The sequence below is a fragment of the Ictidomys tridecemlineatus genome, chromosome 11 (genome assembly GCF_052094955.1).
Source record: "Ictidomys tridecemlineatus isolate mIctTri1 chromosome 11, mIctTri1.hap1, whole genome shotgun sequence".
In the NCBI taxonomy this organism is placed as follows: Eukaryota; Metazoa; Chordata; class Mammalia; order Rodentia; family Sciuridae; genus Ictidomys; species Ictidomys tridecemlineatus.
This window is the reverse complement of record NC_135487.1, coordinates 25,138,401-25,163,016: the sequence shown is the minus strand read 5'-3', so window position 1 is coordinate 25,163,016 and position 24,616 is coordinate 25,138,401. Positions and strand designations below refer to the sequence as shown.

The 24,616-nt window shown below is 39.4% G+C and overlaps 1 protein-coding gene across 4 annotated transcripts in view; it reads right to left on the bottom strand.

Moving 5' to 3' along the window:
• Nucleotides 1-6,356: 6,356 nt before the first annotated feature.
• The window catches only part of Ago4 (argonaute RISC component 4), a 38,508-nt gene continuing 20,248 nt past the window's right edge, over nucleotides 6,357-24,616 (bottom strand). For all 4 annotated transcript variants that reach the window (XM_078025908.1, XM_021735510.3, XM_078025910.1 and 1 more), the window contains 5 exons: nucleotides 21,963-22,278; nucleotides 21,699-21,833; nucleotides 12,706-12,807; nucleotides 12,244-12,443; nucleotides 6,357-10,133 (listed from right to left, as the gene is read on the bottom strand). In XM_078025908.1, coding sequence (XP_077882034.1) covers nucleotides 10,025-10,133; nucleotides 12,244-12,443; nucleotides 12,706-12,807; nucleotides 21,699-21,833; nucleotides 21,963-22,278 — 862 coding nt within the window. In that variant the 3' untranslated portion in view covers nucleotides 6,357-10,024. The remainder of the gene's footprint in view (nucleotides 10,134-12,243; nucleotides 12,444-12,705; nucleotides 12,808-21,698; nucleotides 21,834-21,962; nucleotides 22,279-24,616) is intronic.

Here is a 24,616-nt window from a genome sequence, read left to right as displayed (position 1 = left end):
AGTTCAATTCTCAACCCCTGCATACAAATAAATGAAAAAAATAAAGGTCCACAACATCTAAAATTTTTTTTAAAAAGAGACTATGACAATAGGAAAATAATAGATTTTAAATTTCAATTAAAGGAAAATAATAAAATAGCAAAGATTTTAGATTCACAAATGAGATGAAAAAACAAAATTGAGGAAATTATCTCAGAAAGTAGGACAAAAAGTAGAAATGGAAAAGGTAGAAGAGAAAATAAAATGAAATTATAGGAGCCATTCACTAGGTCCTATCTGACTAGTGGAAGATCCAATTTGGAGTTAGGGTCAGTGGTGCACAACTAAACACAACTACTTGGGAGACTGAGGCCGGTGGATCACAAGCCCAAGCCAGCCTCAGCAAATTAAGAAGGCTCTATCCCCCCACTCACTCACCAAAAAAAAAAAAAAAAAAATGAGGTGGGGAGTGAGTAGGAGATATAGCTCAATGGTAAAGCACCCCTGGGTTCAAACCCCAGTACACTCCCTGCCAAGTATCCAATTAACCAGAGGGAGGAAAATGAGGAAAAAAATTACCAAAGATCTAATACAAAAAAACTTGCTCAAACTAAAGTTTCTAGAGAGAGACTACACTCTGCACTTTAGCACATTAAGAAGAAAATATACACACATACATATAAAAGCTCATCACAAAATTTCAAAATTTTATTATTTATTTTATTTATTTACTGTGGGATTAGAGATGAATTAGGGCCTCCCTCATGCCAGGCAAGCACTCCACCCCAAAATTTCAAAACTTTAGGAAAAAAATAAAGACTGGAGATCTCAGAAGTTTCCCATCAGAGCACTAAGTACACTCTTTTGTTGTCTGTTTTATGCCAGGGCAGGTACAATGTTCACCCTCCACACATAATTTATCCTGTGCCAAACACAGTTCTTATAAAAGAGTGGGTCACATTTATTGAATTGATCCTGTGTGACTTTGGAAAACACACAAAGTCCTCCTTGCACCTCGGAAATCCCCCATTACTTACACCGGATATTTTAGGGCTAACATCATTGCGTGGAGCCAACTGATGAATTCTAAAATAAATACCAAATCTTTTTAGATTCTCATTGTGCAAGAAGCAAGTCAAAGACCTCAAGATTTGGTGTTAAAAAGACCTATATCTGAATCCTGACTTTTACAAACTGTGTGACCCGAGATTTAGCCAACTCCTTGACAAAAAAGTTTGAACCACAGGCGCCGGCAGAGATAAGGGTAGGGAAGGGATGCTTTGGAGGTTAAAAATGAGATAGTCCTTTCTCTGCAGGGTTCACGGTTGAATGGAAAGGCTGACAAAAATTAATTAATTAATAACATATTAGGCTGGGCGCGGTGGCGCACGCCTGTAATTCCAGAGGCTCGGGAGGCTGAGGCAGGAGGATTGCGAATTCAATGCCAGCCTCAGCAACCAGCGAGGCGCTAAGCAACTTTGTGAGACCCTGTGTCTAAATAAAAATACAAAATAGGACTGGAGATGTGGCTAAGTGGTTGAGTGCCCCTGAATTCAATCCCAGGCACCTAATAATAGCAATAATAATAATAATATAGCTCCTCAGCCTGCCTTGAGGTCGTTTCCCACCCACCTGAGTCCATTTTCCACGCAACTTCAAAATGTTTCTGACTCCAGATTAAATCACTTGCCTGCATAGAGTCCTTCAATCGCTGTGCCCTCAGAATTAAAGCCACAAAGCCCTGTGAACCCTAGGGCACCCAGAGGGACTTGCTAGGTGGGCGGGCTGGCATAGAGTCCTCGTGGTTTGCATTCCGCGCCAGCCCCGCCCCGTCGCGCCACAAGTATCTGATTGGTGAGCACCGAGGAAGATCTGAGCATGCGCGACCTCCCTCCCTCCACCCTTACTGTGAGATACTAGGTCTACAGAAATGTAGAATTCCTACTCTTCCCTAACCCCACAAATTCTATTGCTGTGTAATTGCCACTCAGTAAACCGGACGTATTTAAAATGTGCAATCTGATGAGTTTTGCCATAAGTGTGCACACAAGCAACCACCACCACAATCAAGATAATAACATACACATTGCCCCCTAAAGTTTCCTTCTGTCGCTTTGCTTCCTATTCCTCCTCCTCCTCCTCTCTTCTGCAACCACTGATACACTTTCTGTTGCCATTGGTTTGTTTTCATACCGGAACATTTTTGCGGGGCAGGAGAGCCTGGCTTCTTTCACTTGCTACTTTACTTTGTGATTCACCCTTGGGTGTATCAATAGTTCCTTTCTTTTTATTGCTGACTAGTATTCCATTGTATGGATATACAGCATGACAATTTATGTATTTCACATGTTGATGGATATATGGATAGTTTTTACTCTGGGACCATTACTAATAAAACTGCTATGAACATTTGTCTCTAAGTCTTTGGATATTTTAATTTCTCTTGGGTAAACACCTAGGAGGAAAATGTTTGGGTCTTAGGAGTAAGTGCATAACTTTTTAAATTTTTATTTCTATACTAGGGATTGAACCAGGGACACTTAACCATCGTCCCCAGCCCTTTTTATTTTTTATTTTAAGACACAGCTCATTAAGTTTCTCAGGACTTCTCTCTAAATTGCTGAGGCTGGCTCTGAACTTGTGATCCTCCTTCATCAGCCACTTGAATTGCTGTGATTACAGGTGTGTGCCACCTTGCCCAGCTTATAACAGGGCTCTTGAAGAACAAAAGATAATTTTGATGAAATCCAGTGTATTGATATTTTACTTTCATAGTTGATGCTTTTGTGTTACATTTTTAAAAATCTTTATCAAACTCAAGATCACTAAGATATTCTTATATTTACCTTTTACATTTAGGTTTATGATACATTTTGAGCTAATGTTTTAGTGTGGTGAGAAATAAAGGTTTAGCTTTATTTAATTGTTTCCAGCATCAATTGTTGAAAAGATGACCTACTTTAAATTCACCTGGAACTTGTTTTGAAAAGCAAGTGGTCAAAGGCCAGAACTGGTTTTCATCTGGAGCCTTGACTGGGAAAGAATCTACTTTCCAGTTCACATGGTTGTTAGCAGCATTCAGTTTTCTGCAGTTGTGTAACTAGGAACTTGTTTTTTTCTTGGTTGGTAGCTGGAGGACATCCTTAACTCCTACAACCTCCACACAAGTCCTTGCTACATGGGTTTCTCTAACATGACCAGCAAGGAGAAAGACAGGGAGAGGAAAGACTCCAGAGTGAGTAAGGCAGAGTGTCTCATAGAACTCAATGTAATCACAGGGACATTCCATCACCTTTGCCATATTTTGTTGGTTAGAAACCAAATTGCAAGTCCTGTTTGCACTCAATGGGAGAGGATTCTACAAAGGCCTGAACGGTAATCCCAGCAATTTAGGAGGATGAGGCAGGAGGATCACAAGTTTGAGACCAATCTGGGCAACTTTGCAAGACTTTTAATAAAAAATTAAAAGGGTTGTGGATATAATTCGGTGGTAGAATACTTCCTTAGCATGCACCAGGCTCTAGGTTCAATCCCCAGTACCTTAAAAAAATTGTGGCTATTGAAGGATATATTTATAATCTTGACTGCAGTATTTGTTTCACAGGTGTATGTTCAAATCTACTAAATTGTATACATTAAATATGTGCAGCTTTATATATATCAATTAACCTCATTAAAACTGTTTTTAAAAGAGAGTGATTAACTTTAGGTAGAATAGGTTTAGGTAGTGACTATCTTACCACTTCTAGTGGTCCTGGGGCCTTCTGGAGCACTGATAAGCTTCTGTTTTTAAATTTGGCTAAGAATTACATGAATGTCTTTCCTTTGAGAAAATTTGAACTGATAACTTATGATACTTTATTATATGTACATTATACTTCAAAAAAGTTAGAAAATGCTATGACATACAGCCTTCTCCCACTTTTGTTTTTCTCAGTTTTTCTGCTTATGTGTTGGATCTTTCCCTCTTAATTTCCTTCAAGTTCTCCCTCTATCATTTTTTTTCCTTTCCAGTATTTCCAATTTCTACTTCTTTATTTGCTCCTTCCCCACAGCATATATATGCTGAAATCTCTCCCATTCTGAAAAATGAACTACTTCCCACTCCAGCTAACATTGAAATTCATTCTTTCCCGTTATCCCTAACTAGAGGGTCTGTACTATAGCTTCCTCAGATCTCTAAAGTCAAGGTCTGCCCCCTTCAGCACAGACATTGCTTTCCCCAGGGTCACCTCTAATTTTCCTGCTGTAAATTCTAGTGGATACTTTCAGATCTTTTCTTTTTTGGGAGTTGGTGGTGGTGCTGGGCATTGAACCCAGGGCTTCACACATGGGAGCCCCGTGCTGTATCTCCAAGCTATACCTCTAGCCTCATGATTCCTTATCTTTAAAAGGGGATACTACTGTCAGGACTCAAAGAACTGTTGTGGGACTAAAGATGTCAATAGAGGGGCTGGGGTTATGGCTCAGCAGTAGAGTGCTCGCCTAGCACATGCGGGGCACTGGGTTCGATCCTCAGCACCACATAAAAATTTTTTTAAAAAAAGTATTGTAGGGCTGGGGATGTGGCTCAAGCAGTAGCGCGCTCGCCTGGCATGCATGCGGCCCAGGTTCGATCCTCAGCACCACATACAAAAAAAGATGTTGTGTCTGCTGAGAACTAAAAAATAAATATTAAAAATTCTCTCTCTAAAAAAAATTTTAAAAAAGGTATTGTATCCAACTACATATATATGTGTGTGTGTGTCAACATAAAGTGACTGACATACACTTGGCACTCCAATACTGTTAATGTCAGTGCTTCCTCCTCCACCCCATGTCATATTAGAATGAACTTTTTTTTTAACCTTAAAATTCTACATTATTACAAAGATGAATCCTGATCCTTGTGATGGGCTAGCCCATGGATTTCTAGAAGGGAGGATGGGCCCCCTAACTTTTTGGATTCACAGCAACAGGGGCAGCCGCTTGTCATGTCCCATCATACTAGATGAAGATGTCTTTGATCTCCTCATTGGAAGCCTCATCCACATATTTCTGGTAACAGACCACCAGAGCTTTGGAGATGAATTTACTGATAGTGTAAATCTGGGCCACATCACCACCACCCTTCACATGGACCAGATGTCCAGCCAGCAAACAGCTTCTTGCACAGAAGCAGAAAAGGCTCCAGGAACGGACTGCAGCACACGTGGCTCGAACATCTCCAGCAGACCTCAGTTAACCTTGCTGAGCCCAGTTATGAGCTATGCTTGCAATGCTCCATGATCCTGACAGTCTTCTTGCATCAAAAGACTTGCAATGACGGCAGTGAGTGGTTTAACTGCATAGCTGGGAGTTTAGAGAGAGCTTCTCAGCCCATAGCACCACAGCTGGAAAAAGGCTAGCATGAACTCTTTTCAACAGGGTGTGGTGGTGCACACCTATAATCCTAGATACTTGAACAGCAGGAGGATGGCAAGTTCGACACCAGCCTGGGCAACTTAGTGAGACCCTATCTCAATATAAAAAATGAAAAAAGGACTGGGGACATAGCTCAACAGTAGAGCGCCTTATGTTCGATACTACAAGAAAATAAAAAATGAGATTTTGCTCTTCTGTGTTCCCAGAACCGAAGTACAATTTGGCATGTACCAAGTTCATGATCAATGTTTGATAAGTGACAAATATGAAGGAAATATTGTGCTGATAGAAAAACAAAAAAGAAAAACTCACCTTCTAGTAGAGTTAGTTATATGCAAGTCTTTCTTTTCTGGTACTGTAAAGTTCCATGAGAGTAAGGGCCATATCTGAAAATTTCTACATTTCCTTACCTTGACTTAGCAAAAGGGTTTTTTGCTGGTATGGAATTCCAAAAAGAAATGAACTATGCACAGTGGCACATGTTATTTGAGAGGCTGAGGCAGGAGGGCAGAGATTTCTAGGTCAGACTGGGTAACATAGTGAGGCCCTATCTCAAAATAAATAAGTAAATTAATTAAATTAAAAAAAAAGACATAAGACTGGAAAATCCCAGGTTAGTTGGATTTAGAAAACTTCCTGGAGAACTTAGTCTTTTAAATGTAAGTATGTTGACACCGCCCTGTCTTGGGACTTAAATTTTTCTTAAGGCCTCACTGAAATAGATCTTCTCATTGAGAGCTGAATCCAGAATTCTGATGAATCATAAAAATTTCCATTTGTGAAATGTTGCTGAGAAACTCTTCTAAAATTCTCATATAGCAATTCCTAAAATACGGTGACCCAGAAGTTCAAAACAAAGTTTTCCCATTTTTCTTCTTTGTCGAATTTCTCAAGCTGAGGAAATTGGTTTTAAAAGCAACATGTGTGTTGCCATACAGTGTACTCTATAGTTATTAGAAAACTGACAAGAAAACAACTTTTGGCACAAGAATGCCAATTTATTCTCCTTTTTTTTTTTTTTTTGGACACATGAACACAAAATATCCCTGCAGGCCAAAAAAAAAAATTTGCAAATTTAAACAACCATTATTTTATCTCCACATGGGGATACAACCCCTCCCTTAATAGCTTAGAAAGTACCTCGTATTGCTAGAGACATACATCCAGTCCAAATTTAATAAAATACATTTTAAAACATTACAAGTCTAACAGTCGAGGAACAAAAATCACACCATTAGTCAAATGAACCAATGCAAACATTTTCAGCCACTAGACATGAAAGAGCATGAATATGTCAATAGCAAGGGATAAGAAAATGGTTAATTGGTAGATAACAAGCTCTTTCCTTTAATTTTACAAGGAAAAATTCTTGGAGTTGAAGCAGTATTGATACAATGCCCTCAGCCTCCACCTTCTTAAAATGAAAGCAGAGTAACCACCCTGCTATTGAGCAAGAAAACCTTACAGCACACCATAAAGGGTTGCTAGGACAGGATGGAGAGGGTGAGCTTTGTTAAACCTTTGCCCGTGGGAAGGGGTAGGTAGCTCAGCCAGATAGATAAGCTCTGATATAGGCTGGGCACCAGATCCTAAAATACAGACCATATAGAACATGTCTGCATGTAAATCATCACCTTTGGAAGCAGCAAATAGAATTTACAGTAAGAATGAATATGTTCTGCCTGCCCAGAATGCTGGCTGCATTACACCAGCTGGTTCACTTTATAACAGCTAACAATAACAACAACAAAACATAATTAGTTCAACATTTGGGTCTTCACCACTCTCTTAATGTCCTGCTCCTTATCCTCAAATTGTTACTCTTTAGCATTGCTACATTTAAATCTTTCACACCACATGACAGAGCCTAAACAGGCTGCATTTTTAAAAAACCAAACAGCCTAACTCTACTTCTAGAGAATGCACACCTCCCATTGATTGACACATGCATAACGATTCAGTCAGTCCCAAGGGGGTTTACCTATTGGCTCATCAAGCCAAATTAAATTAAAACTATGCATTCAGACTTGCTTGCAATGGAATTGCTGCAATTCTGATTGTGCAGTAATTATCTTTTAAAGATTATTCACCCCTCAGCAAGTTTTTCCCAATAATCCTACTTCTTTTTGTCCAAAATGACAGCATTGCACCCTTACTGGTACTGTTTTCCTATAAAAATAGGCCTCCCGGCTTTTCCTCCACCACCACACTGATTGGCCCCAGTGTACTAGGACTGACTGAGGTCTACAAAAGGTATAGTTCAAGGTTGAGCATACAGCCCAACTGCAGGCAAGCGTATCAGGGCTTCTGGGCACTCGGCCTTGCTCCCTGCTCCGTAGATGCCAGGAGATGGTGAGCGTTCTGTGCGTTTTTTTAAGAAGCAAGCCCGAGGCACTCAAGTGCAGGTGTGGTGCCTGCTGGCCAGCCAGTCAGCCACCAAGAGTCTTTCTTCTCCTAAAAAGCTTCCATTTTTTTCCTCCTCTTGGGTCCAGAGCGGCCATGCTGAAGAGTATTTTCTGTGCTCTCCCTGAACAAGTGTGAATAAAAGCAGCAGCCAGCCCCTCACCAACATGTCCTGATTTGTATTAACCAAGTGAGGTATTTGCAAAAAAGGAAAAATCTTAAGAAATTAACATCTGCCATCTCTTCTCTCCTGCCTATGTTGTGCTTCAGTCACAGAACTTGCTTTCTTCCCACTATCTGCAGAGATTAAGGACATCTGCACTCATGGTAATGAGCTATAGGACTTGATAGACATTATAAAACTCTCATTCAGAGACCAGTCTCAGCAAACACTGGGGCGCCGCTGAGCAACAGTACATGGAAATGTAAACTTCAATGTATTTACAAGCTTGTTTAAAAGACTGAAGAAAAACAGTGCTTTATATTGCTGGGATTTTGAGAAGGCCAGTTTAAGAGATTTGGACCAACTAATGAGTTCAAGCAAACATCCTTCACCATCTGATCCAGTGTTTCCCACCAGCAGTTTCCAGACGTTTTCACCACATTGTGTCTGTCTCTTCCCCCAGCATCTTCCTCAGCCAATGGAGTATGGCTCCTCGAGGGCCCTTAATCTCTCACTCCAGTGGTTCCAGGATGGAGAATAAATCAATCAGTAAAATGTGGGCTGGGAAACACTGGCTGGAACTAACAAGACTCTATGTAACTGTCGTCCATTACAAAGTATTATCTACACTAAATACAGAATATATTTTCCCTTACATTTTAATTGATGCTTGCTTTAGATCAACTCCCTTTTTTGGGCAAGAAAGGAATCCTGTCTCCCTGTGAGTGGATTCCAGAATCTTCAGAAAAATCAACCTTTTCTACACAGTTTTAGTTGAATAAAAGGAAGGAAAACCCAAGTACATTTCAGGTTGAAAGAGAAAGAAAAAGGAAAAAAAAATGCACTGCAAGTAATTGTGTAAATAAACTTGATTTCCAGGAAAAAATGTTCAATGCTGGTACTTTTTTTTTTTTGCAAGTGCAACATCACTGGCAAACCCTATCCAATAAGAAAGCATCCTGGTTCTAGCTTATTTTAGAACAAAATGACAGGACACCGATTCTGACTATAAAACAAGTAAAAAACAATTCTTTCAAAAGGCATGGAAATATATGTCTTTTCTGACTGGTTTCAGAAATTGCCAGATTATGATATATAAGAAATAGCTGATAAAATCATACTGAAATCTCATCTAGAAAACTACATCATTGGGGGAAGAAGAGGAGGGACCTTAAAAAATGTTTATTGCCAAAGTTAACTTTCTATGAGAAAAGTTTAAAAATCATTTAGATCTAACAAATCACACCGCAGCAGCATAAAATGGGCACTTTTGAAAACTTGGAAAAATACTAAAAGCTAATTTTTTTTTTCAAATAGGGAGAAACATGTACTTTTTCCATGGCAGTATTATCTGTCACTGTGACATGCATTTCATCTGTTTATGTCACACATTCATTAAAGTCAACTGAATAAGAGAAGTGCCTGTTTGAATCTGCAGCCAAATATAGTGCAATTGCCTAGCAGTCTATACTTGCACCAGCACAAGTCTGCAGAGATCAATAAGATAAAGTAGTAAAACTAATAATATTAAACTCTGTAAAACTTTCAAAAATTAATGCTCGTTAAAGGCATTTACAGTGGTAAAGTCAGAAATCTCCATTAAAAAGTCTATGGGCTCATCCAATTAGTTACACTGAACTGAAGTAGTTTGTTTGGTTTTTCTTTCCCACTTATGCATACACCCCCACTCAATAAACACAGAAAAAAAGGGATAATCTTCTCTTATAAGACTAGAGGGATGCGGTGAACACCACAGCTAGCAAAATATTCCATAGAAACCTTTCTTGTAAAGTCCTTTAGAAAGTTCAGGCTGATCAGCCTTTGCACATTGAGGTAAAAATTCTGTCCAGTGCATCAGAAAAGATAATCTATGAGTATCTATTACTTTAAAAAAATGGCTCAATTTGTTGATGCATCAGACAGTGCTGCAAAGTATAGATTCAGTGCAACTATTCCGAACTGCTGGTAGAAGACCAACTGAAGTCAACTTGGCTCTATCTAGAGGCGGTAGGCATTTGAAACATTTTGAGGCTGTATGGGGTACCAAACTGGTTGAGTTCTTTTTTTCTGAGACTCTCAGGCAAAATACATTGTGTGCTGGGTATCATGGTGAATCTGCACAGCCTTAGCCAAGGCCTGAGGATCCCGGCCGTTGCTCTGTCCTGACACATGACTGCCTTCCGCGCTGTAACGAGAATAAAGGAAAAAAAAAAATACACATGACAGAACAGTGCTTCAAACTTCACCTGTTTCAAACAGCACAAATGATACTGGATCCAAGAAGATCTTAGGTTCAAGCCTGGGGTTTCTTTAATAATTTATGTCTCTCTAAACATCAACTGAAAAAAAATGTAATGCAACTTATTTAATGAGTGGTTACAATAATTAAATAAAATAATGTCTATAAGAATCAAATCTTTAATGATGCCTATATAAGGACTTCTATGACCATTGTGTCTGGTTAATTCCTACTAGGCTTCATTTGGTTACATGTCATTTTCTACATAGTAATCTTTCCTGCCTCTTAAGTCCAGGTCAGGATCTTCTGGAATATGGTTTTATAGAATCCTGTACTTTTATTTTAGAGTACTAAACACAATTGAAATGAAATTATTAACTGAGTAATTATTTCTTTATCCACAGGAATGTAAATTCAAAGAAAGTAATAACTTTGTCCATTTTACTCACCACTGTATCTGTAAGGCTTACCACATAATATAGTCTCAATAACGGTTGAATGAATGAATCTCTGTGCCTAGCACAGTGCTGGAACATAGTAGACACTGCAAATGTTACTGCACAGCCATCTTTTCTTGCTTTCCCCTCCTAGCTACACAACCTTGGACAGGTAGAGAGGCCTCTGAAATTTGTTTTTTTTGGGGGGTAACCAACAACTTGTAAATATACTCCTTAAGAATATCATGTGATAGAAAGAGCTCTCTTCTAACTTCTCTTCACATTATTATCCTTATCATTTAGGTTCAAAATCTTTCATCTTTTATTTTATCGTCTCCTCTGCCACTCATACTCAATACTGTTAAATCCTGTGTATTCTATCCCAGGAAGACCTTTTTACATTTAACAAGACAATCTTACTCTAACATACTTTTCCAGCCTCAGGCTTGCTGTTTCCCCTTAATATGCTCCAGACAAACATGTCACTTGATTTCTCTCCTTTATGCCCATTGTTCTCACTGCCTGGAAGAATCCTTCTCTCTTCTTCATAGAGCCAAATCCAGCTATATACTCAGCTAGCTATAAATCTCCTATTGCACTTTTATCTATATTGATTCAGACTGTCTGCACTTCTATATTTGCCTGTATGTCTCCCACATTGAAATATAAAATCCCCATAGACAGGAAGCCTGTCTTACTCATTTTGGTATTTCTAGCACCTAGCAGAGTACCAGGCACACAGTCAATACCTAATAAATGTGTTGAATGAATGAATGTATATTACAGAATGAAAGGTACAAAGCCACAGCTGGGCATTTTCCATAATAGTGTATTTTCAACCCTTACAGAAATAGACTTGCAGTGGAATGTCTACTATTTAGCAGCTGAATTCAGACTTGGGGGAGAGCCCAGAAAGGGCTACACTTCACAGATGGTCATTTGGAAAAGAAAATTAATGCAAAGGGCTTGTTTAGCTATTTAATAGTAGCTCAGTAACAGGTCAAAATGTCTGATTCTCTTGGGATCTCTATTTGGGGGTGAGAAGGTCTGGCTCCATTCCTACAGACACCCAGGTTCACTCTGGTGCATTCTTCCAGAGGGTACCAAAAACAAAGTGAACTAGTCAGGGCTGGGGTTGGGGCTCAGCAGTAGAGCACTTGCCTGGCATATGTGAGGCACTGGTTTCGATTCTCAGCATACAAATAAATAAAAGTCTATCAACAACTAAAAAAAAAAATTTTAAGTGATCTAGTCAGGGCACCCCCTTACATGAAGTAGAATCCACAGGCTTGTGATTGCTCTGATAGGAGCACTGTGCTGGGTACTGTTGGAGGTTACTCAGGACCTAATCAGAACTGAAATGTATTTGCTATATGGGAAACCCACAGGCAGCTCCAAATCAGACTCCTGTAGAGACACAATACAAGTATAAACAAGACTGAGCACTTCTTGGACCAGAAGTTACACTATGAGCTCTCAGAGGCTTAGGCAAATTTATTTCTTCTGTGCAATTTAAGCCCTAAAAGGAAACTTAAATCTTTCAGAGTTTTCTGTAGTAGCTCATTTTTTTAACATGCTGGTAAAATAGAAAAAGATTTTATTGTGCTTGAGAAACTTGCCTGTCATGATCTTTATCCACCAGATGATACCTCGCCCTAAATGCCACTAGCCGGGCATAATATGCAGGGGCTGGAATAGAGACTGAGCGTGTGCACCTCACATAGGTGTGACACAGCTGATAAGTCAGTAGCTGGAGCTCATCTGCAGTGAAGCAGTTGTCATCCCACAAGACCTGGTAATGTGAAGGGCGGCTGGTTCCCTGGAGAGAGAGTTTTAGGATTAATGTATTTCTAACATAGGTGGACTACTTGAGAGGAAAACTGAAACCTAATCCTCATACTCAGAAGTATTACTCCCTAGCACACCTACAAGCAGATACCCAGACCAAAAGATAACAATTTTAGAATATAAGTATTAAAAAGTTAAGCAAAATATTTGATAACAAGTCTACTCAAGCTAGTTGCTAAATTTTGCAAACATCTTCCTATCAGGCCAATGATCTGAATCAGCTTTCAAATTACCTGAATTCCTGCATGACTACAAAGGTAAAAGTCAAACTCAGATGGATGTGTGATGGTACTATCCACCGTAGTGCCTGCTGGTACATTGCCACTTTTCCCCACCTAAATATAAAAAAAGTAATTAGTCAGAAAGCTATGCCCAGGCCATTTTCTTCTTTGATGTGTTAATTGGTAACATGTTGATAAACTGCTCTTAAGTGGAGTCTTGAAAAACAGTTTAGTCTAAGATGTTGAATTCCACCTACATTTCTCTTAACCCAACCATTCATCCTGAAGTATTTTCTGACACAAATACCTATCCAGGGTCTCTCTAGGGAAGTCTAGACAAAAATTAGTTTACCTGTGGCTCTGTGCTTCATACTGTCATCTATTTATAAATGACATGCTGATATCTTCCCAGAGGAAGGAAAATGAGTATTTAAGGGCTAGAGATGTAGCTCTGTAGTAGAGCAGTTGACCAGCACATGCAAGGTCATGAGTTCCATCTCCTGCACTGGGGGGAAAAATTTAACATTCAAGAGGGATAATGCTGGTCATGGTGGCACACATCTATTCTACTTGGGAAGCTGAGGAAGGAGAATTGCAAGTTAGAGACCAGCTCAGCAACCCTGTCTTAAAAAGTAAAAAGAGGGCTGGGCACATCAATGTTTATAGCAGCACAATTCACAATAGCTAAAACTGTGGAACCAACCTAGATGGCCTTCAGTAGATGAATGGATTAAAAAAAAGTGGCATATACACACAATGGAATATTATTCAGCAATAAAAGAGAAAAAAATCATGGCATTTTCAGGTAAATGGATGGAGCTGAAGATAATGCTAAGTGAAGTTAGCCAATCCCAAAAAAACAAATGCCAAATGTTTTCTCTGATATAAGGAGTCTGACTCATAGTGGGGTAGGGAGGGGGAGCATGGGAGGAATAGATGAACTCTATATAGGGCAGAGGGGTGGGAAGGGAAGAGAGGGGACAGGGGATTAACAATGATGGTGGAACGTGATGGACATCATTATCCAAAGTACATGTATGAAGACATGAATTGGTGTGAACATACTTTATATACAAACAGAGACATGAAAAGTTGTGCTCTATATGTATAATAAGAATTGTAATGCATTCCACTATCATGTATTTAAAAAATAAAATCAGGGCTGGATTGTGGCTCAGCGGTAGAGCACCTGCCTAGCACGGGTGGGACCAGGGTTCAATCCTCAGCACCACATAAAAATAAAAGGATTGTGTTGTGTCCATCTACACCTAAAAAATAAATATTAAAAAAATAAAATTAGTTTAAAAAATAAATAAAAAATAAAATCAATTAAAAAAAAAAAAAGAAAAGAAGGCTGGGGTTCTAGCTCAGTGGTGGAGCCCTTGCCTAGCAATTGTGAGGCACTGCGTTCGATTCTCAGCACCACATATGAACAAATAAAAATAAAGTCCTATTAACAACTAAAAAAGGAAATATATATATATATATATATATATATATATATATATATATATATTTTTTTTTTTTTAAGTAAAGAGAACTGGAGACGTAGCTAAACGGTAAAGCCTCCCTGGGTTCAATTTCCAGTGCCAAAACAAAAACAAAAGAAAATTATGGATAAGTTTCTTGAGGAAAAAAAATCAGTTTCATACCTTACTTGGGAAAAAATTAAAACAAAAATCCACAATTTTTTAATAAAAGTTAAGATGAAGGAATCTTTCAACTGATTGACCAGGTTCAACAAAACTAATACTTACATGGGATCCCTAAAAGAAGTCACTCTTTCAGGAAGAGAGTACTGAAATGGGAATTAAGAAATCAGTTTCAGATCTAGGCTTAGCCTTGCTACTATACATCTTGAATAAAGCATATCTCTCTGCCTTAATATAATCAGCTAAGAAATTAGAGATGATCTTTTGTGTTTCTAAGATTCTACGGTTTTTCTATGGCCAAACTTTTCTAGAAGTTTGATTTTAGTTTTTCTAAAATCAAACTTCTAGAAAAGCAGAGCAGGGACATTCAGACATGCATTTATAAGGAATGGAATTAAATCTTGCTATTTGGTTACACTCTTCAGCTGTATAGCAGAGTTCAACATGAGGAAGTGTATTTAACATAGAGGTATAAATCTGATGAGAGTTTCGTTGGCTCCATTTTTAACTGCTGTGACCTTGGGTTAAAGATCATACAACAATGCATGTAATAATTCTGAGTATAGAAAAACCTCCTTCTGGGCTGGGGTTGTGGCTCAGTGGCAGAATGCTTGCCTCACATGTGTGAGGCACTGGGTTCAATCCTCAGCACCACATAAAATGAATAAACAAAATAAAGATATTGTGTCCATGTATAACTAAAAAATATTTTTAAAAAAGAAGAAAAGAAAAACCTCCTTCCATCAAATTCATATGTAAACTTGGGTACCAAAGGTAGTATAATTGAGTTATGGTAGTTCCCCCTTATCCCAGGTTCTGCTTTCCACAATTTCAGTTATCTAAAGTCAACCAGGATCCAAAAATAGTACTAAAGTACAATGAGGGATTAAGATATTTTTTAGAGAGAGAAAGAAAGAGACCACATTCACATAACTTTAATTACAGTATAGGGTTCTATTTTATTCAGTAGTAGTTGTTGTTAATCTCTTACTGTGCCTAATGTTTATTTATTTATTTATTTTGGCAGTACTGTGAATTGAAACCAGGGTCTTGCAAATGCTAGGCAAGTGCTCTACCTCTGAGCTATATCCCCAAGCCCTTTTTAATTTTTATTTTAAGTCAGTGTCTTGGTAAGTTGTCAAGGCTGGCCTTAAACATGCAATTCTCCTGCCTCAGTCTCGTGAGGGTTAAACCAAAGTTTAAAAGTTTTCCTTTTTAGCTCAGGGACAAGGCACTTGGCTGGCACGTGTGAGATCCTGGGTTTAATCCCCAGCACAGAAAAAGATGGGGGGCTTTTCTACTGTATAATTTTTCAGAAGCATTCTTAAAGTATAATATTTAAGAAGATGATAAAAATTTCCCAAAATTACTTCACATAGAGCCACTTCAAATTTTTTTTTTTAAGTTCTACCAATAGAGGTGGTATTTTGGGGAAAAGGGAATTCAGGCACACTCAATTCAACAATTATTGCTTGAGCACCCATGTGCTTGGCTCTGCAGCAGATGTTGGGGATGAGAGCCAGAGGCAGAAAGAACTAATGAACTTGCCTTCCTTAAAGTAATATGCAATGCAAGCACTGTAATGCAATGTGATAAGGGCATGTGTAAATCACTAGGAAAATCTGGGGGAGAGAATAGTTGAGCCATGCCTTTTAGGATAAGTAGGAATTGAAAAAGAAAGGTGGAACAAAGACTCCAACCACTCCAGGTATCCCTAAAACAAGAAACAGATAAACTGTGGTTTGTCCATATAACGAAATACTACTCAGCAATAAAAAGAAACACATTACTCATATACACAGTAACTTAGATGAATCTCAAATGCATTATGTTACCTAAAAGAAGACAGTGTTGATCAAAGGCTATGTGGTTTTAGTTACATGACATTCTGGAAAAGGTGAAGTTATAGGACAAAATTCATATCAGTAGTTGCCAGGGATTAAGGGTAATGGAAAGGATGACTTCAAAAGGGCAGGTGATAATTTTTTGAGATTTATAAATCTTTACTGTGGTGGTGGTGACAGAATGACAGACACGTCAAAACTATACATTAGGCCAAAACTATTTTCTAAATGCAGTAAGTTTTACTGTGTGTGTTTTATACCTTAATCAAAATAATTACAAGATTGGAATGGATACAGTCATCCCAAGGATAAGAATGCACACCGTAGCTGGGCATGGTGGCCCACACCTGTAATCCCAGCTGCTCTGGAGGCTGAGGAAGGATTAAAATTTTTTTAAAAAATATTTATTTTTGGGGTGTAGATGGACACAACACAATGCCTTCATTTTTATTTGGTGCTGAGGATCAAACTTGGGTCCCACCCATGCTAGGCAAGCGCTCTACCACTGAGCCACAATCCCAGCCCCAAGGATTACAATTTTGAAGCCAGCCTGTGCTCCTTAGTGAGATCTTGTTTCAAAAGTAAAAATAAAAAGAGCCAGGTATGTAGCTCAGTGGCAGAGGGCTTTCCTAGCATGTGTGAAGCCCTAGGTGCAGTCTACAATGCCACACACACAAAAAGAATGTGCAGTGAATATGGAAAATGGGAGGGATATGAAGTCATGGCAAAAGAGGAAATGAAAATGTTGTTTTGGCTCTCCTGGAAAAACAGCAGAGGAAAGTGTTTGTAAGCAATGGTGGAATGCTTGAAGAGTTCTGAGTAGTGGAGTGGCACAATAAGATCTGTGTTTTAAAAACCTAGCCCTGACAGCAGGGTGGAGAAGACACTTGTGAAGGAGAAATGGAGACAGGGAGACTGGTAGGAGCCTCCTACGAGACAGACAAGTTCTGCCTAGGGCAGCAGGATACACAAGAGGAAAAACTGAGAAGAGAGAACTTCGAATAGAACACAGAGGGCTATTTGACCTACTGGACATGGGGACAACAAGGGAGGAGAACAATTTACACTCAGCTCTGAGCTTTCCAGCTTGGCCGATTTGATACACAGTGATGCCAAGTAACAGAATAAAAGAAAAACTAGAGGAGAAAGAGGTTGTGGATGGAGATGAAACAGTAAGTGGAAGGTTTAGACGTGTTTTGCTTGAAATGCCTGAGGTAGGTTATATCGCTGGTGCCAAATATTCTCGTGCCCCTCCCTGGGGAAAGATTAGACATCCGCACCCAATTATCTCAGGAGGGGCCATGTGACTTGCTTTGGCAGAGAAAATGTGTCCTGAAATGTGTTACTACTGGGCAGAAGCTTTAAGAGCCACACATGGCTTGTCACGTATCTTTTTTCCCCTCTGCCACCATGATTGGCAATGTTCCAGATACATGCGTCTCTGCCAGCCTGAGTTCTGAAGGCAGGACAGCAGGGTCACAGCTGTAGCACAACCAGTGAATGTGTAATGTAAGCAAGGAATAAATCTTGGTAAGCCTGTAAGATTGTTTTGTTGTTGTTGTTACTGCTGCACAGACTAGGTTTGTCTTGGCTGATTCAATGCCTATAAAGCATCTAAGTGAATACGTCTGGTAGATAATTGGAAATACAGATCAGGAGTTGCATAGAGTGTTTGGGGGCAGGAAATACAGATTTAGGAATTGATAAGAAAATAAATGAGCCTAGAAAAGGGGATGAGACTAAAGAGAGAGTTGAAGTTGAGAAGAGAGAAGTATAAAATGCCAGGAAGCAGCAGTGTTTCATGGACACAGGAGGAAGAAGAGTCAGAGGAAACCCGATTACAAGGTGGGGAGCAAACCTCAACAGTCAGACTGCTAAGTCCAAAAGAGGCAAACTTTGTGTGAAGTTCTAAGAAGAGGTCAGTGAGGAAATCTGACCCCCTTAGAGATGAGCAAGGCACTGAGGGAGGGAACACCTCTTGATCTCTGGACTTCCTGAAATTGAAGTCAGTCTAGAGAATTGAAGTCTGATGAGAGCAGGTAAGGACAGAAAGCCAAGTGATTGTTTTTGCAAAAAGTTAAGCTGTGAAAGAAAGAAAAAGAAAGAAAGAAAAATAAGGTATCAGGTAGACTAAGGGAGAAGCAGAGTGAAGGGATGTTTAATGGAAGAATCGAGGAAGGCAGGGGCAAGTGTATAGAGTGAAAAAGAGGTCACAGGATGAGAAAGACTGAAATTCTAAAAACAGAAGAGGTCACTAATGAAGTGAGTCTCTAGAGAATGCAGAAAGAATTAGGGTCAAAAGCAAAGATGGAACCGGTGTGGTGGCTGTAATCCCAGTGGTTTGGGAGGCTGAGACAGGAGGATCATGAGTTCAAAGCCAGCCTCAGCAACACCGAGGCACTGAGCAACTCAGTGAGTCTCTGTCTCTAATAAACTACAAAATAGGGCCAGGGATGTTACTTAGTGGTAGAGTGCCCCTGAATCCCTGGTACAAAAAAAAAAAAAAAGAAAGAAAAAAGAAAACCCAAAAATAAAGATGGAGAATTAGCCTGGGATGTTAGAAGAAGATAAGAAAGCAGAAGATTTGGGACAGGGATGTGGCTTGGTGGTAGAACTCTTGCCTAGCATGCACTAGGTCCTGGGTTTGATCTGCAGCACCACAAAACAACAAAAACAAAACACAAAATTTAACTAAATTAGAAAAGAGCCGTCTGAGAACACTCACATCTTCCAGATCTTATTTTCTGGGGAAATAGAAGGTAGGACTTAGTTGACAGTGAGGACAACATGGGTAGGTAGGTAGGGGACTTGAAAAAAAATATAAAGGTTTGAAATATATGCTAGGGAGAATAGTATACATTTTAAAATTACAGAATCTAAGGCCTGGCTGAGATTTGCAATTTGTTATCATGTACTTATAATATGGTTCATGATTGAACAGATTATTTTCCCTCCAGTAACTCTTGTCAGCTAGAGAGTAGAAGCAAAGGAAATGTCAAGTGAACTAATTCAGATTTAGAGATGGCAAGAGGCAAGTTGAGAGAACTGGAAATGTTGGTAAGGATCAGTGATATGAAGTAAACCAAGAACTGCAACTATCAGTATTGCCAGGAGTGTAGTGACACTGGATGGTAAAGAACAGAAGTAGGAAATAGTCTAGGATTTTGGAAAGTCCTAAGGCCACAAGGACAGCAAGTTCATAGAAGTGTGGAGAGGTGACCACAGCTGTTGAGGATGGGTGGCAGGATATTTTGTGCCCAGCATTCAGGTAAGTGTTCAGAAAATTTGTATTAACAAAGTTTTAGCAAAATCTAAAAAGTCCTGTTGAGTCAGAGTTTGGGAAATTTACAAGACAACATTTTTATTTTATTTATTTATTTTTAAGGTATTGGAGACTGAACTCAGGAGCCTTCTAACACTGAGCTCCATTCCTAGCCCCTTTATTTTTTATTTTTGGTACTGGAGATTGAACCCAGGGGTGTTTTACCACTGTGCCCCATCCCCAGCCCTTTTTTATTTTGAGACAGGGTCTCACTAAGTTGTTGAGCATCTTCCTAAATTGCTGAGGCTGGCCTTGAATTTGGCCATTCCCCTGCCTCAGCCTCCTAAGTCACTGGGATTAAGGCCTGTGCCACTGCACCTGGCAAGATAATATTTTTAATTTAAACTGATTGGTAGGCCCACAGAGAGAAAAAAAAACTTTGCTCTCTATTACTTTTTAAAATTTTCTAATTGGATGGGGGTACTGGGGATTGAACTCAGGAGCATTTGACCACTGAGCCACATCCCCAGCCCTGTTTTGTATTTTATTTAGAGAAAGGGTCTCACTGAGTTGCTCAGTGTCTCACTTTTGCTGAGGCTGGCTTTGAACTCACCACCCTCCTGCCTCAGCCTCCTGAGCCACTGGGATTACAGGTGTGGGCCATCATACCCAGCCAACCTTGGTTCTTTAAAGATTCAGAAATAAAAACAAGTGGGGTGTGGTGGTTCACATTTGTGATCCCAGATGTTTAGGAGGCTGAGGTAGGAGGATCACAAGAGCAACTTAGTTAAGACTCTGTCTCAAAATAAAATGAAAAGGGCTGGGGATGTAGCTCAGTGGTAGAGCATTTGCCTAGCCTGTAAGATTTTTAAAAAAAGAAGGAGAAGGAGGAGGAGGAAGGGGAAGAGGGGAAATAAAGAAAGAAAAGAGACAAAAAGAAACACCTCATTCTTGGATTAGACAAGAAGCAAAGGGTGTACTAGAAAATAGTGGGAATGTGGCCAACCAGATTTCATGATTAGGCAATGAAAAGGTCTGATCTCTTAGGGATGGATCAGGGAGGGTCTGGACAAAATGAAGTAATGTCATAAAATATCAAAGAAGCAAAATTGTGGGGGCACAGTGGTTCAGGACCATAGTCACAGCTAGTCAAAAGGCTAAGGCAGGAGGATCACTTGATCTCATGAGTTCAAGATGAACCTGGGCAACATAATAAGACTCTTGTACCAATTTTTAAAAAATATTTTTTAGTTGTAGATGGACACGTTTATTTTATTTATTTATTTTTATGGTGCTGAGGATCGAACCCAGTACCTCACATGTGCAAGGTACGCGCTCCACCTTGAGGTACAACCCCAGCCCTCTTGTACCAATTTTAAAACTGTATGCTAAAATAAGGAATTCTCTACACTGATATAAAATAGTTTGGGGAGAAAACTTTTTAAAATATTTTTTATTTGTTGATAGACGTTTATTGAATTTATTTACTTTTTATGTGGTGCTGAGTATTGAACCCAGTGCCTCATACATGCTAGGTAAGTGCTCTAGCACTGACTTACAACCCAGTCCCAGGAAGAGAAATTCTTTACTTCCAACTGTGGTCCAGGCATTGGCAGTAAAAAATAGCAAATGGCAATGAAGTTCAAACAGATAAACTCCCCCTTAAGGTTATCTTTGTCACCCTAATGTACTTGGTGTGTTTCTTACTCCCCGTCCCCAATAAAGCTCTAGAAGACAGCATTTCTATCACACAAAAGAAAATTCATTCCTGAAATTTGTACCATTCAGAATTGGCCATGTAAACTCAACTGCAATTACTATGTTTATTAAATTATTATTAGGTACTTGTGCTTTTGAGGGAAATAAATATAAATATGCCCACTTCAGATCTGGCTGGAAGTGATGGCACAGTCTTGTATCCCACAGCTATTCTGTGGGGTAGGAGGCTGAGGCAGGAGAATCAGAAATTCAAGACCAGCTTGGACAATTTAGAGAGATCTTGTCTCAGAATAAAAAAAAAAAAAAAGAGGGGGGGAGGTTGGGGATGTGGTAGAACCACCCTGGGTTTAATACCTAGTAGTGCAAAGGAAGGGAGGGAGGGAGAAGGAGGCATTCAGGGGCAGTGGGTGGTAGAGCAGGATGCTTAGTGTGCACAAGGCCCTAGTTTCAAACTCCAGAACCAGAACCAAAACCAGATTCCCTTGCCACAGAGTCAGATACTGAAACTTTACACTACCGTCTTCTTACCCTTTCTGTTTTATCTGCACAGAACAGTCTTGTGTGATGTCTCTTTTGCACCACAATATATGTTATTCCTGGCCGATAATCTTCCTCCAAACTGATACATGCCTTTCGAATCGCAATTAATTCCGGCCAAGCTACCTAGGAGACAGAAATGGAATCATGTCTCAGAGAGTATCTCTCAGAGCTGATTTACTGAGGAGCCCATGGGAGGATGCCCCTTTAGATTCCTATTAGCTGCAGATGGCAACAATGGGCTAATGAGAGTACCTGTTTCATTTGTCCCTCGGATACCCCTCCGCGGTAATAGATGATGCGAGTGGGTTTGAAGCGCGTGGATTTGTAGAATTGGATCAGAAGTTCTCGAACCATGTTAGTGAGGTCCTGGATGACCTCCTGACTGTAGAGGAGCTCTTGGGAGATCTCCTGCCGGGAAGTCTGCACCCGAACCGTGGCGCAATACCTGCTGGGGTGGCCATCCATACTGCCCACCACGGCCGCTATGGAGGGCTTCTTCCCATCTCCCGCTGGAGGGTGAGTGACATCTGCTCCCAGGAAGATGACAGGTTGCTGGAACACCGAGGGCCTGCTCAGAATCAGGGAAACAGCGCCACTCAGACATACGGGTGAAAATGTTTGGGTCTCGAAAAACTGTATCATTATCCTGATCATAGATATAATCTTAAGAGAGAATCTGTGCCTACGAGGAGAGAACATAAAAGTACCCAAACCTCAATTCTCTTTAAAATGTGCAACTCAGGAACAGAATCAAGCCTATCTTTTTCTTGGTTTTATTTTTCTCCATAATGTTTATCATTTATACTATATATTTTCACTTATTTATTTTATCTTTTTGTCTGTACACGCCTGTGAATGTAAGCTCTATAAGGGTTTAGAATGATGCCTTGTTTCGTTTTGGTCACTGTTATTTCCTAGTGCCTAGAACACTGCTTTAGCTCATACTTGGCACTGAATAAATATTTATTGAAAGAATGAACTCATTTATTTGGCACTGATTTCTCTATCTAAGGAATCAAGGAAAAAAATGGCTTGCATGTTTCTCTGGTTAAAGCTAGCCAAAAGAAGGAGGGGGGGAGAAAAAATATGATATGAAGTTTTAAAATTCTTAAATATAGGATTTGGGACTTCATCTAGGAAGCATCCCAAATCTAACCATGTAACAGGTATTAAAGATGAGATTCCATGAAGACAGAGGCTGTGTGCTGTTTATTTCTCTATCATCAGGAAACACAGGCTCAGCATAGAACAATTAATAACAACAAACATATGTGCCATGTATATGAACAACATAGTATCAGCTCGTGTATATTATGTGAGAGCTACCCTGCTACTCTACCTGTATTAACTCATTTAGTCTTCACAACAATTCTATGAAAGAGGTAAATTTTTTCTCTATTTTCTAGATTAAAAAAAAGATGAGACATAAGAGAATAGAGAATGTGCCCAAGATCACAGACTTAGGAAGTGTAAAACCAGAATACAAACCCAAGAAATTGATACCGAAGTTTGCACTCTAAGCCACTGTATTATCTCAAAAGAATGAAGTAAAAATTAAGTGATCTTAGGTTCTTTCCCTATGACCTGTATGCCTCATCACCAATGTTTCAAAAAAGATTTATTTACCCAGATGTTTCACTCAAGAACAGAAATGAGAATTGTGATAAGATTGCATAAGTACAAGTCACTCATCATCACACCCTCTTTTCAAATACAGCAATGACTAATGCTACAGTCCTAAATTTAACTTTTCAAATCATTTTCACATATAGGATTTCACATTAAAAACAATATTTTAGATTTGATAAGGCAGATATTATTATCTTGAAAGATGCTGGTATATGTGAGGGTCTAGGTTTGATCCCTAGCAATACAAAAAAGAAAGAACGAAAAAAGTTCATACGGGCACCAATACTCAAATCTCCTTTTAAAAAAAAATTATTTTAGTTGTCAAAGGACCTTTATTTTTATTTATTTATATGCAGCAATGAGAATCAAACCCAGTGCCTCACACATGCTAGGCAAGTGCTCTACCACTGAGCTATAACCCCAGCCTTTTTTTTTTTTTTTGTACCAGATATTGAATCCAGGGGCACTTAACTACTGAACCATACCCTGAGCCCTTTTAATATTTTATTTAGAGACAGGGTCTCATTGAATTTCTAAGGCCTTGCTAAGTTGCTGAGGCTGGCTTTGAACTCATGATTCTCCTGCCTTAGCCTCCCAAGCCACTGGGATTCCATGTGTGCACAACCATGCCTGGCTAATCTCCTAACTTTTAGCCAGTACTTTGCTTATAATATCACTGTCTTGCTTTGGCATTTGGTTACTCTAGAATGGGTCTGACAAATTCAAATTTAAACAAAAGCCACTGGGGTTAACAGGCAAGGTTCCTTCTTTATTTAAAGGTACCAGGGATCAAACCCACAGCCTGTGCATGCTAGGCAAATGCTCTACCACTGAGTTATATATAGCCCCAGCCCTCAAGCGAGGTTACTTAACAGGACATAAAAAAGTTAATCAGGGAGGCTGTGGTTCAGTGGTAGAGCGCTCGCCTAGCATGTGTGAGGCCCTGGGTTCGATCCTCAGCACCACATAAAAATAAATAAAATAAAGATACTGTGTTCAACTACAACTAAAAAATAAATATTAAAAAGAAAGTTGAGCAGGACTGAGGATGTACTTCAGTGGTAAAGTACTTGTCTACCATGCATTAGGCCTTGGGTTCAATGCCCAGAACTGGAAAAAAAAATATTAAAATAAACTCAGCTTCATTAAAGTTTATAGAAGTTGGGAATGTAGCTCAGTATCAGAGCTCTTGACTAGTACAGGAGGCAGGCCTCAATGTACTAGGCCTCATTTTGCAATCCCCCTGTCTCAGTCTTCAAGTACCTGAGATTAAAGGT